Raw genomic sequence first — 14,873 nt, forward strand, 5'->3', positions numbered from 1 at the left:
GATCGCATGTAATGAAGGAGCAGTGCGTTCCGAATTACATGCGATCTCCGCAGCCGCACAAGTGTGAACCGGCACTGAAGGTGACAAAAAAAAAAAAAAAGACAAAATCCACAAACTTGTTGTGCAACAGTATAAAGGAACAAAATATTAAGGTGACAGTTGTGAAGATTCACTGTATCCACAAACTTGTGGCCCAGCAAGAAAATATCAATGAAAAATTGGACAGTGAAAATTGATGATAAATCAATAGGTGATTAAATTAATGTTTAAAATTTTAAAAAGTCCATAAATAGTTGATAAGTGCAAAGTCCAAAAAATATATGTATTCTAAGGTGCTTTCTTGAGGTGATCTGGAGTGGGTGTGCGGGTGAGGAATGTTGTGCTCCCCTCTCAATACAGCCCGCACTTACCAGAGCTACAGTTGTGTTCAAAATTTTCAACCCCCACTGAAATTGATTGTTTTGGCCAGTTTGACATTGATTTTGATCATTCAGTCATCCTGCTTACAATTAAATCAAAGAGGCACGTGTAGGTCAGACAAATATAACATAACATTTATAATGAAATAACCACAAATGTCTTTTCTGTGCTCACATCATTATCAGTTTTATTCAACCCCCAAGTGACATTCAATCTTAGTACTTAGTACAACATCCTTTTACAGTTATAACAGCTTTTAAATGTGAAGCATAGCTTGACACAAGTGTCTTGCAGCGATCTACGGGTATCTTCGCCCATTCATCATGGGCAAAAGCCTCCAGTTCAGTTACATTCTTAGGCTTGTGCACTGCAACTGCTTTCTTTAAGTCCCACCAGAGGTTCTCAATCGGATTTAAGTCTGGTGACTGTGATGGCCACTCAAAAATGTTCCAGCCTTTAATCTGCAACCATGCTCTAGTGGACTTGGAGGTATGCTTGGGATCATTGTCCTGTTGAAAGGTCCAACGTCTCCCAAGCCTCAGGTTTGTGACAGACTGCATCACATTGTCATCCAATATCTCCTGGTACTGAAGAGAATGAATGGTACCTTGCACACGCTGAAGCTTCCCTGTGCCTGCAGAAGCAAAACAGCCCCAAAGCATGATTGACCCCCCGCCATGCTTCACAGTAGGCAAGGTGTTATTTTCTTCATAGGCCTTGTTCTTCCTCCTCCAAACATAGCGTTGATCCATGGGCCCAAACAGAAAATGATTTTGTTTCATCGGTCCACAGAACACTATCCCAACCACTTCTGTGGTTTGTCCACATGACTTTTGGCATACTGCAGTCGACTCTTCTTATTCTTTGGAGACAGCAAGGGGGTGCGCCTGGGAGTTCTGGCATGGAGGCCTTCATTACGCAGTGTGCGCCGTATTGTCTGAGCAGAAACTTCAGTACCCACATCTGACAAATCTTTTCTCAGTTCCTCAGCAGTCACACGGGGACTTTTCTCCACTCTACGCTTCAGGTAGCGCACAGCAGTCAAAGTCAGCATCTTCTTTCTGCCACGACCAGGTAGCGTTTCAACAGTGCCCTTTGCCTTGAATTTGCGAATGATGCTTCCTATGGTGTCTCTTGGTATGTTTAACATCTTTGCAATCTTCTTATAGCCATTGCCCTTCCTGTGAAGAGTAATCACCTCTTCTCTTGTCTTCCTGGACCATTCTCTTGACTTCACCATGTTTGTAACCACACCAGTAAATGTCTAGAAGGAGCTGAGTATCACAGTCATTTTAAAGCTGCCTAATTGGTGCTTATTAGGCTTTATTGCTGCTCCCTGACATCCACAGGTGTTTTCAATACCTGATTGAAAACACTTCAATGAACCTCTGTTCTTCAGAGTGGTAGTCTTTAAGGGGTTGAATAATTGTGTCAATGAAGAATTCACAAAAAAAACATTTACTACTGTATTACAAAACCAATTGATGTCATTTTAGTTGCATATGGTTCTTTAAGAAGTCCTTGTAGGATTTAATTCTGAATACAATTACAAATGTACACTGTAAAACCCTTTACATCATTGGGGGGTTGAATAATTTTGAACACAACTGTAAGTACCCCTACAGGGGTGGCCAGCTTGTAGTTAATATTGAGGTTCACTCCCGTATGGCAGGGGTCCTGGACCCTGATAACCTTAGCTGTGGTCCTTCTCTCAGATCATTTCTCAGGGGTGCAATATAGGCTCATAAACATCAATGGACATAAGTATTCCAAGGGTAATAGAGAGTAATCCCAGGTCATATATAAAGGAAGAATGCTTCATATAGTGAAGTATTGCTATTAAAAATTCCTTTATTAAGTATAAAAACCAGGTACTCATATTAAAAGGAGATCAACAAGCATGTATGCAATAGGAGCCGCCTTATTTCTCCCTACACATTCACTAAAAAAGTGTAAAAAAGTAATGAAAACACAGGCAGTTTAACAATTCTTTTATTTATTCTTGGTGCCCATCGTGAATCACACCGCCCCCTGCACTGCCAAACCTGTAAAAGAAAAAAAGGTGTACATGTAAAAGGTGGGACAGCTTCTAGCAGGAGGAGTTCTCGGCACTCTCTCCGTGGGCAGGTCCATCTCCCAGAGTAATGGGAGCAGACCTGCACCACAGAGGTTCTCAGCCTGTACACAGGTACAGGAGAGGGAGAGTTAAGGGAAGTGCACGCATAGAGTCAGCTCTAGCTGTATGGCGGGGCCCCATTCTGTTACTGTGAGTGAGGTTGCGATTATGTGCTGGACAGGTGGAGCGGGCATTGGCTCTGCCTGTCCCTCCCAAATGCTCAAGTGACCATGGTGGTGTATAATACATCGAGAGAGTTTATTAGGATTCTGTCATCTGTTACCTGAAAGTAGTCCATGTGTGAAGTAGTGACCCTAACCAAAGTGCCTAGCGTAGGGTGACCACTTGTCCCGGACTGCCAGGACAGTCCCACATTTTGCAAGTCTGTTCTAGGTGTTCAGCTGTTCTAGATAATACAGTGTTGCGGAATAAAATTAACACAACAGATGCAGCTGTTAGCCATTTTGCATTAATGCAAAGAAAAGCTGCATCAATTGCCAATGACGTCATCGCGGCACCCTGCCTCTCTTGGAGAAGCACAGCAAGAGGTGGATAAAGCCCCCACCCCTTCCTAGTTGGATGCTTTCACAAAGGAGGAGCCATGGGCGTTAGCAAGCCCTGTTTTCCTGCCTCCCGCCACTGGCTTCACCCCCAGCCGCCAGTGTTCAGCGTGTCAGCGGGGAGCCCAGAGCTTCCCGACTCCCAGACTGGATGCCACAGTGCTCCTCCTGTGTTACAGAAATCAGATACATTAAGTACTAGTAGTTCCCTATGGCTGAATTTTGTTTGATGCACGTGGATTCACTGCAATGTGCTTGGATTTGTACATATATATATATATATATAAAGTAAAGGAAGCTAATTTTAGGTTCGTCTTGAGGCTTGATTTATTCAAATTTTTACTCCAGATCCGTCATTTGTAACTTTAGTGCATTAGATATAAAGAGAATTTTTCTATCTAAGGCACTAAAGTTGCATATAAACCCTGCTTCGCTCTCGAGCCCGGCCACCCGCCGACCGCACTGTAAGCTGAGTGATATTTCTTAAAAAGGTAAGGGGTCGGGCCACCTGGCGATGTCACATGGTGGCGCCGCCGCCTTGTCACATCATTGACTAGTACATGCTGAGGGGGTGTCCCTGAATGGCAGTTTGGAAATGTGGTCACTCTAGCCTAGCATAGCCCAGAAGAACCTACCCCGGGGTAGGCCTCCTATATGACCCACACTTGGCGTCCAGTAAGGAGGGGAGCATGGAAGACATGTCATCCACCTGAAACACATTTTGCTCTTCCTGAGCCTCCTGGAAGGCTGGGAGCATTGTCCCTGTTGAATGCTGAGTCTGAATGTCCTGGAACTTGGACACGACAGGTCGATTTTAAAGCTACAATCACCTCAGAGGTAATTTTTCTGGCAGGCTTTGGGGATGACAATGTTGCAGCACTGCACAGTGTTAATTTAACACACTGGGGCCAATAGACTGCACAGTCCTTTTTCTTGAAACTTTGAACTAGGAAGGAATGAAAGAACTACTATATTCTGTAGGACCCGACACATGCTCTTCATAATGGAAGGCCAGTGCTAGTAGGCTCAGAGTTCCTGGTGCTAAGAACAAATCACAAAGCAACAGCTCCTGTAAGGGCCCATTCACACAAGCGGACACATTAGGGTAAGCATAAATATAATATAATATAATATAATAATGTATGCTGCCATGTATTTTCAACTATTTTTTTTTTTTTTTTAAACCTGACAGTTCAGTTAGCAGATAGCACTCAGGTCCTGCAGTGAAAACATGTAGCGCATGGATGCCACCACCCAGTACCAGGGCAAGAATGTGGAACTGCGCCTCCCTCCTCCATGGCTAATGAATGATGTAGAATGATTTACCATCCTGCACCTATTGTCTGCCCTCTTGCTCTGGCTGCCCATGGTGGGTATTGAATGCATGCTGCACATGTGTGGACAATCACCTGTTTTCTCGCAGCTAGAATGTAATTGCGCATTCACAGTGTGTTTTCCATGCAAGCTGTGGGCAGATAAGGTGGAGAGTGGGCATGTTGGAGCATGCTGTGACAGCCCACTGGTTGCCAGCCACTTATCTGGAGCATCAGGTGGATGTTCCCTTTACCACTGCACCCAGGAAAGCTTCCCCTCCTGTCATTCCCCTTTTCCCAGTCCTGCGGCCAAAAGAGTAACCTTATTTGACTTACAGTATGTGTAAAATTAAATGTCTGAAGTATTTCAAACTGGTCCAATAGGGAGGAATATTGGACAGTAGGAGGAAACCTGACAAATGAGTGCACAAGCATTTAGTACAGCACTAGTGATTGGCAGAGGAAAGCGTTTTGGTGCATGCTTGCATACTGTATAAATGCCAATGGCACATGTGCTAGGGGTCTTTCAGCTGGAGAGCGGAGACCCGGAGGAAGGGGGCGGCTGTCCCTCCTCTGTAGAAGTTGCCATGTGGCCTCAGGTGGTTGACCTGAGGGCCTAAGAGTTAGAGAGGAACTGAACCCGGAGGTCCTGCAGAGCTGACTGGAAGGGAGAAACTGGAAAGGATCTGATTTTGCATACAGTGAGTACAGATCTGTGTCAAGGGGCCTGTCCTGAGGGGGCCATCCCTTCAGCTAGAAGAGTCAGTGGATGGGTGTCAGTAAAGGGGATGCTAGAGAGTGTCCTGAAGATAATGTAGTGCATCAAGTCTGTTGCTGGAGAGAGCAAGAAGACGTAACCTTTCCATACAATTGGCAGTATGGTTAAAGCAATGTGACTGCTTCCACAAGTAACCTGGTGAGGCTAAGTGAGAGTTGTCCTTATCAACTGTAAATAGTTCAAGTTGGAGTATCCAACTATTCTCTTCTTCCATCCAAGTTCCACAATAAATACCAAAAACCAAAACCCCTGGACTGTTTATTATACATCAAACCCTATGGGGACAGTGCTACATGTAGGAGGATTTGTTTCATCTCTGTGTATCACCTCAGGCCAGCCAATTCACTGGGTATATGTAAGGGTTTACAACTACTTTAATATATCATATCCCTTACATGATCTGCATAAATCTCATGGGATCTTACCTGCTATCCTGGATAAAGGCAGGGGAATCATCCCAACTCTGATCACAACTATGAGAGTTCTACATTTCAGAAAAACTGTTGTGATTCCATTAGAAAATGTCTGTACTGAGACCTGCGCAACTCCAACCAGTACTGAACTCCAACCAAACCTGACAAATCCAACCAAACCAGTTTTCAAAATCCATTTCTGTCTAGGTCATAGACTCTTTGGGAGTAACCAGCATAGATTAGCATAAAATAAATATAGGTGATAGAACATTAAAGTATATCTGAATTTTAGCCCACAATTGTAATATATTGCAACTTACCAGTCCTCAGATGTGATGGCTGCATTAGTCTTTTTTTGTTTTGTTTTGTTTTCAGTACAATTTCAGCAACCACATAAAAATACTTGTGACTCCTTCCAGAAATCCAGTATACTTCAAATTTTCTGTCTACCTAAAGAGGAGCAGTAGTTTTTGTGTAGCTGGTAACTTTAAATAAGCAGTCACCTGTCCCACGATTCAGCAATGTGGTCCCTGAACCGTCACTTGTCTCCCTCCGGCTATGACAGCATGCGCACTGCGCATACATGAGTCGCGATGCACCTGTTGAATGGTCTGGCAGTCTTCTGGGACCTGTGATCTGTCCCAGAAGACTGCAGGCAGGCAGGGGGAGAGGAGAACTTCCCCTCGGATCACCTAGGCAATCCGTGCAGAAGTAGCAGCGGGTGCCTGTCAAAACTAGGTACCTGCCCCCCCCCCCAAATGTGACAGGGGAGGGGGGGAGAGGAGTGCTTAAAGTGACCATTTGTTTGTGTTAAAGTGGAACTTCCCCTTTTAACTGAAATCTATAGAAAAATAATATTATGAACCTTCCTAGTTCTCTTTGGTGGACTATAGAACAGCTCTCTCTTTCAAAGAGTGGAACTTTATCCATAACAACTTGATAAAAAGTAATGTTCTTTAGTAAAGAACATACATTCTAGGATTGATAAATCTGCTACCAAAATTAGTGTGTGCTGTAAATTCCCTCCAGCATTGCTTCTGTATCTTCTTGCCGGAGGCTGCCATTTTGCTGAAGCCCAGAGCCCTGGAGCAGCAGATTAGCCTCTAGTGGCTCTAATTTGTAGCACAATGCCAAAAATGGAGAGCAACTGAGCATGTGCAGAGCAGGGTGAGACAGTGCATTACTGGATTTTAAACAGTATAGGCACTTATTTTTAATGTTTTACAAAGTTATACCTGCAAAAGGGGCCAGCCTGAAGTGATCTAGCAGGACTTTTTTTCTGACTAAAGTTCCACTTTAACCACTTTACACGAAATCACGTACCTGTATGTCATTTTGTTGAAGTGCTTATACTGGGGTTATGCCTGCAGCTAGAGACATCACCCCGGGACCGTTTTTTCATATGATAACAACTGATGCAGTTAAATAAACGCTTGGCCCTTATCATAAGCAGCAGAAGGGGGCGCCCCCCACTCCTCCTCCCGCTGCTCCGTCCAGGTATCCTGTCCTATCGGGAGACCCGAGCAACCAGCAGGAATGTCTGCCAGCTGGCCGAAGTCCCGAACAAAGCCGGAATAGTCTTTGATCGGGTGTCCAACGTATTAACCTGGAAGCGATGTTACGACCTAACTTCTGGTTTACTTGGCAGCCAACGGCGCAGGTTTTATAAAATTCAAGATATTCAAAAATGCAGATTTTGGCATTTGGAATACTGTGCAGAGGAGGGGTTTGGGGTCTTTTAGACCCCAGATCCTTCCATAAAGAGTCACTGCCTATTACTGTCACAAGGAATGTTTACATTTCTTGTGACAACAATAAAAGTGATCAGAATTTTTTTTGTGTAAAAAAACAAGAAAAAAAAATTAAAATTTGAAAGCGCCTCATCCCCGCGTGCTCGTACATCAAAGAAAACGCATACGTAAGTCGCTCCAGCAAATGTAAACAGTGATCAAATCACACATGTGAGGTATCGCCACGATCGTTAGAGGGAGAGCAATAATTCTAGCTCTAGACCTCCTCTGTTTCTCTAAACAGGTAACCATTAAAACATTTTAAAGCGTCGCCTATGGAGTTTTTTTAAGTACCGTAGTTGTCATTCCACAAGTGCGAGCAATTTTAAAGCGTAACATGTTAGGTATCTATTTATTCAGCGTAACATCATCTTTCACAATATAGAAAAACTTGGGCTAACTTTACTGTTTATTTTATTTTTTTTAATTCAGTGAAGTGTATTTTATTAAAAAAAAATTGCGTTTGAAAGACCGCTGCTCAAATACCATGTGACATAAAATATTGCAACGACTGCCATTTTATTTTCTAGGGTCTTGCTAAAATATGATATATAATATGATATATATCTTTGGGGTTTCTAAGTAATTTTCTAGCAAAAAAATACTGATTTAAACAACAAGTGCAAGAAATAGGCTTGGTCTTGAAGAAACGCGTCAAGCCGTCCGAATACGTACTACGTCACGTCCGGCCACATCCGACTTCCGGCTTCCAGTACACGGGTGCACCGCACGGCCATTTGTTTGGCGGCCCATGGGATTGCATAAGGCGGACTTTTTCCTTGAACACTGTAAGTGTAATTTTTATTTGCGTGTACAATAAACTGTTTTAAATACTACACGATGAAAGCCCTTTTCTTTGCATGAAATTGGGGAGCAATATCTGGATATAGTGAGCGGCAGAGGATCGATACTACTCCATGATTGGCGATCTATAGAGGTGTCCAATACTCAGGACCACTTATAAGGCGGTTTATTACTCAGCTTCTGGTGAGTGGGGAACTGAGAGGGGAGCACCTACTCACAAGGACTGAGCACTGGCACTTTGAATTAGCACGAGGCACCTATATGAGCACAGAGACTTTCACTTTTATAATATTGGAAGAGGATTTATGAACTTTATTAGTTATTTCACAGATTATTAAATAATTGTATTTAGTTTAATTGCACTATATATGAATGTACAATGTTTGTATTATGAATATATGAGACACTATTTTTTGCACAAGCACTTTAAGTATATCACTGTCAAGTATATACTTTTTGTTGTTGATATAGTTTTTCGGTTATAAGCAGCGCAGGTACTTTATGATTTACTACTTGAAGTGGTTAAGGAGATAAAGAGAGTGTTTGTAATACAAAAAAAAGAATTCAGCCCAGGCGGACAACGATGCTGCTCCATAGACATAGCGCAGTGTGAACATTGTCACCTTAGGACAGGAAGCGAATCACCTGCAGGATCACAAGGTGAAAATAAAGGAAAACATGTATATGATGAGGTCACTCTTCCCGGGTGATTCCCCATACTGTAAGAACAGACTAAAAACAGCTGCAAAAGACTGACATTGTACGACCTTGGGGGGAGAGGAAAGACGCACAAACTGATACATGAGAATCATAGCCCCGGGGTCCCCAGGAAACAAGTACATGATGGGTGACTCAACACACCAGTGCCCACCCAAAAATGAAAGATCATTCTCGGTGGGAGTTGACATTTAGACCTGATTTGCTGCCTGAACAAACACAGGTCTGCTGGTTCCATGTACCTTTATTAAAAAGAACACAATCTGTCATCCTCCCTTCCCCCAGTGTACTGGACAATCAATATTCTGCTGGTAGATCTATAATTACATTCCTTGGTAATACATACCGTATGCTTTTGAATGGCACACTGCACAGAATGTGCAATGTGACGGAAGAATAGACAGACAAAGATAGATAGATAGATAGATAGATAGATAGATAGATAGATAGATAGATAGATAGATAGATAGATAGATAGATAGATAGATAGATAGATAGATAGATAGATAGATAGATAGATAGATAGATAGATAGATAGATAGATAGATAGATAGATAGATAGATAGATAGATAGATAGAATTCACCTATGCAAATTCAGACAATGTCAATAAAGGAAACTCATCATTGACCAATATAGATAGATGTATTAAATGAGACATAAGCGGTCATACAGTATATACATTACTATATAGTTTATGGTAATTGAAAGGCTTACGTTACCTAGCTTCATGTCCTTCCCAGCATCCTTCAAGGACAGCGGAAGGGAAGATAAGATTTTGGTCTGGAGGGCACTTACCTACTGTGTGTGGGGTGACGGATGGGACAGATAGGAGCCCGGTGAGGATGAGGGTCACCACGGTGGGCTGGAGGGGAATGAAGCCCATTCTGGCAGTACAGGCTAGACTGCTTGGCACAGATGCTGCAGTGTGAAGGCTTCTCTGATACACAAAGACTCCAATGATGTGTGAAGACTCTCCTCTATTCAATGAAGATTCTTGTCTGTTGTATAAGACTCTCTTTGGTAATAGGAACACTCTTTTGTGATGTCTGCAGACTCCTCTGACGTATGAAGACTCACTCTCTGCTGGGACAGGGATGTACCAGGAAGACTGTGCGTTGCATCAGCCCCCAGCTCTGCCTTGTGATGTGAACCTTCACAGAGTGTCATTAGTGAGATCAGCATACGGTTGCTTCACTAACTCACATCCTTCCTGAAGTCATCACCGTACTGAAGAAATCTCACATCCAAGGCAGACAAACAGCTAATTAACTAGATAATATAACAAAATGGGAGCTGTCTTATCTGCTGACTCTAGATTCACATGCATTTTTTAGTGCATTTTGCAGTTTGCAGAAACGCACTACAGTACATTTAACGCGGTTTCCTATGGTACACGTTCGCATCAATGCCTTTTTTAGCCGGCACACTTTTATAAAGGGACTTTTTTTCTACAGCATATTGCGTTTTGCGTGTCATAGACTTCAATAGACCCAGACCAAAAAATGCATTTTGAATGCGTTTTTTTTTCTCCATAACAAAGTATGTATAGCTGGTTGTTAAGGAGCGGGCCAGGAAGCCACCCACTGCGCCCTTAACAACCGATGAGTCATCAGCTGTCAGCGGGGTTCCCACTGGTATGGATTTTAGGGGGGGACCCCATGCCATTTTTTAAAAACATTTTGGCGTGGGGTTCCCCTCAAAATCCATACCAGACCCAAAGTGCCATGCCGTTTTTTCCTGATTTATTTTTTAAAACCTTTAAATGTATTGGACTAGGTGGGACTTTAGATGAGACCCAAGCTGGTGTTGCCCGGCGTCTCCATCCCTATAACGAGAAACAAAATTAGGTTGAGGGATTGTAAGAGGTGCATGAAAGTCAGCCAGCCCCCAGTCTGATGTACTCACCCTCCAGTCTGTCACCAACCAAATAAACCTGTCTCTTGGTACAAAGAACAGGGGTTTAGTTGACACACATTTGCAAACGCATTTGAAAGCTGCAGAGCCACTTCAAGGCACCCTGTTTAAATCTGCAGTCCTACACTCTTAATTTAGTGTCCTCACACTGGAGGCACATGGCCGCTAATGGGTGGATGGGGAACAGGTGAGAGGGAGACAGCCCAACCTCCCCCAACCCATCCCCATGCACGTTGGGGGAGGTTGGGCTGTCTCCCTCTCACCTGTTCCCCATCCACCCATTAGCGGCCATGTGCCTCCAGTGTGAGGACACTAAATTAAGAGTGTAGGACTGCAGATTTAAACAGGGTGCCTTGAAGTGGCTCTGCAGCTTTCACATGCGTTTGCAAATGTGTGTCAACTAAACCCCTGTTCTTTGTACCAAGAGACAGGTTTATTTGGTTGGTGACAGACTGGAGGGTGAGTACATCAGACTGGGGGCTGGCTGACTTTCATGCACCTCTTACAATCCCTCAACCTAATTTTTTAAAACCTTTTTTTTACATTCAACTTTCAGCAAGGAACCCCGCTGACAGCTGATGACTCATCAATTATTACCCTGGCGGCTGGCTTCCAGGCCCGCTCCTTAACAGCCAGCTATTCACAGTTTGTTAAAAAAAAACAAAAAAAAAAACCTCATGAAAACTGCATGCAAAAACACATCAAATGCAGGTTGCAAAATGCGCTGCAAAGCACACCGGAAAAAAGCATCAACCCCAACTGCATAGATGTGAACCTAGTGTAAAAGTCTATCCAGGAAAAACCCACATCTGGGGGCTCATGCACACGGGGGCAGAAAAAATGCTTCTGCTAGGAGTGTGTGGCATTTTTTAACGCCCATTAATGCAGTTACATGTTAAAGTGGTTCTAAAGCCTCAAGATTTTTTACCCTAATCTATTCTTACCTGAGCCTGAACCGATCCAGCGACGGGTACAAAAGCAATGGCTCTTGCCGCTGTCTCCCTCCTCATTGGCCAGATTGATAGCAGTGGGAGCCATTTGCTCCTGTTGCTGTCAATCAAATGCTGTGACAAAGGAGTGGGCAGCGGGGCCGAGTTGCTCGGTCTGTGTCAATCGACGCAGATAAGGCAGTTCGGGAGCGAGTGGCTGGATACAATACATTACATCATCGTGGGAAGTTGTATTCTGTCTGCTATCTGTATTTACATGTCTATTCGCTTTCGATATGAGACTAGCATACAAAAAAAATGGACAATTACTCATCCAATATTCTCATCATGTGTACGAGGCTTTGGTGTTTAAAGCGAAACTACACTGTAACTGAGCACTGCAAACCAAAAACCCTATTTAATTTATTTTTCTTCTTCAAAGCAAACTCCCCATCCATTCATTTCTCTGTGCTTTATTTTTCTTAAAAAATACTTTTAAAAACAACCCCCTAGTCACATCTTGAGTAAGTGCAGATGATCGATGTAGCATTTACTTCCTGGAATGTATCTGCCCTTAGCGCAGGTGTTGCACATATGCTGAAAGTATGGTCAATAATTCCAATGTGCGAAGGGATCGAAGCCAGAATTATTTTTATTGAGAAGTTTCTGCAATTACAAGGACATGAGTGAGGTATGATGACCTTTTATTTTGAGGGACACAGCAACTGCTATTCTGTTCATACATACTATTACACACATATATATATATCAACATTCTCATATACAGGAATAACGTCCTCATAGAAAATAATAACCAATTAAACATGTGCTAATATGTTGTTACTCCTCCTGCATCACAGTGGTCTCATAATACAATCTAATATAAGATATAAAAACATAACACTAAAATAACCACATTCCTGGTACACTGTAGTCATGTGAGGCGACAGTGTGACCCACTAACATTTGTGCAGTATGTTATTCAATCACACAGTAGTAACAGGAGCCTTTACTGATCACAGGGATGTAAATTAAATCAATTTTGCCCTGTTTATAGCCTTAAATATACTCCTTCTTACCTGCAATTACAAGGACATGAGTGAGGTATGATGACCTTTTATTTTGAGGGACACAGCAACTGCTATTCTGTTCCCCCAGGAACAAAAGGTCTAACTTTTTAGTTCCTCCCATGCCTTGCTTGCAGTTGAACTTTGTGCTGCCATCTACTGGTGGTTTCATAGAAATGCCATGAAACGGAATGTGTTTTTTTTATGGGGTACCTGACATCCCTTACACTGGCATGCAGGCAGGAGAGTGTGTGCTTAGCTGAGAAAACCCCTCCTTCCTCCTGAAGACTCCTGGGATGTATGACATACAGTGGATACGGAAAGTATTCAGACCCCCTTAAATTTTTCACTCTTTGTTATATTGCAGCCATTTGCTAAAATCATTTAAGTTCATTCTTCTTCCTCATGAATGTACACATAGCACCCCATACTGACAGAAAAACACAGAATTGTTGACATTGTTGCAGATTTATTAAAAAAGAAAAACTGAAATATCACATGGTCCTAAGTATTCAGACCCTTTGCTGTGACACTCATATATTTAACTCGGGTGCTTTCCATTTCTTCTGATCATCCTTGAGATGGTTCTACACCTTCATTTGAGTCCAGCTGTGTTTGATTATACTGATTGGACTTGATTAGGAAAGCCACACACCTGTCTATATAAGACCTTCCAGATCACAATGCATGTCAGAGCAAATGAGAATCATGAGGTCAAAGGAACTGCCTGAAGAGCTCAGAGACAGAATTGTGGCAAGGCACAGATCTGGCCAAGGTTACAAAAAGATTTCTGCTGCACTTAAGGTTCCTAAGAGCACAGTGGCCTCCATAATCCTCAAATGGAAGACGTTTGGGACGACCAGAACCCTTCCTAGAGCTGGCCGTGTAAGACACATGAAAGCCCGCATGGAGTTTGCTAAAAAAACACCTGAAGGACTCCAAGATGGTGAGAAATAAGATTCTCTGGTCTGATGAGACCAAAATAGAACTTTTTGGCCTTAATTCTAAGCGGTATGTGTGGAGAAAACCAGGCACTGCTCATCACCTGTCCAATACAGTCCCAACAGTGAAGCATGGTGGTGGCAGCATCATGCTGTGGGGGTGTTTTTCAGCTGCAGGGACAGGACGACTGGTTGCAATCGAGGGAAAGATGAATGCGGCCAAGTACAGGTATATCCTGGACAAAAACCTTCTCCAGAGTGCTCTGGACCTCAGACTGGGCCGAAGGTTTACCTTCCAACAAGAAAATGACCCTAAGCACACAGCTAAAATAACGAAGGAGTGGCTTCACAACAACTCCGTGACTGTTCTTGAATGGCCCAGCCAGAGCCCTGACTTAAACCCAATTGAGCATCTCTGGAGAGACCTAAAAATGGCTGTCCACCAACGTTTACCATCCAACCTGACAGAACTGGAGAGGATCTGCAAGGAGGAATGGCAGAGGATCCCCAAATCCAGGTGTGAAAGACTTGTTGCATCTTTCCCAAAAAGACTCCTGGCTGTATTAGATCAAAAGGGGGCTTCTACTAAATACTGAGCAAAGGGTCTGAATACTTAGGACCATGTGATATTTCAGTTTTTCTTTTTTAATAAATCTGCAACAATGTCAACAATTCTGTGTTTTTCTGTCAGTATGGGGTGCTATGTGTACATTCATGAGGAAGAAGAATGAACTTAAATGATTTTAGCAAATGGCTGCAATATAACAAAGAGTGAAAAATTTAAGGGGGTCTGAATACTTTCCGTACCCACTGTAATTTGCCTAGGCCAGAAACCAGATAGCAACTGAAGAAATGTAAAAAAAAAAATTGTGAAACAAGCAAATACAATATACTTTCCTATCAATTTACTAATGCTAGCAGCATAAGGATTAAAAAGAGTCAATGTTGATTAAGAAAGTGAAGTTACACAAGTTTTAGAGGTGCTTTTTAAAATGAGAAATTAAAAGAACAGGCAACTCCAGTTGGGGTTGTTCATGGTCAGAATATGTTAAAGTGAATCTAAAAAAATATTGGATATACCGCTGCTTAGAGCAGCATGATTCTGGCAA

General features: G+C 42.8%; 1 protein-coding gene across 1 annotated transcript in view; it reads right to left on the bottom strand.

Annotated features, from left to right (window-relative positions):
• The window catches only part of EMB (embigin), an 80,904-nt gene extending 70,990 nt beyond the window's left edge, over positions 1 to 9,914 (bottom strand). Inside the window, exon 1 of the mRNA XM_082246042.1 lies at positions 9,709 to 9,914. Coding sequence (XP_082102168.1) covers positions 9,709 to 9,796 — 88 coding nt within the window. The 5' untranslated portion in view covers positions 9,797 to 9,914. The remainder of the gene's footprint in view (positions 1 to 9,708) is intronic.
• Between the last annotated feature and the right edge of the window lie 4,959 nt (positions 9,915 to 14,873).

This window comes from Pelophylax lessonae (assembly GCF_965119305.1).
Source record: "Pelophylax lessonae genome assembly, chromosome: 1".
Taxonomy (NCBI): Eukaryota; Metazoa; Chordata; class Amphibia; order Anura; family Ranidae; genus Pelophylax; species Pelophylax lessonae.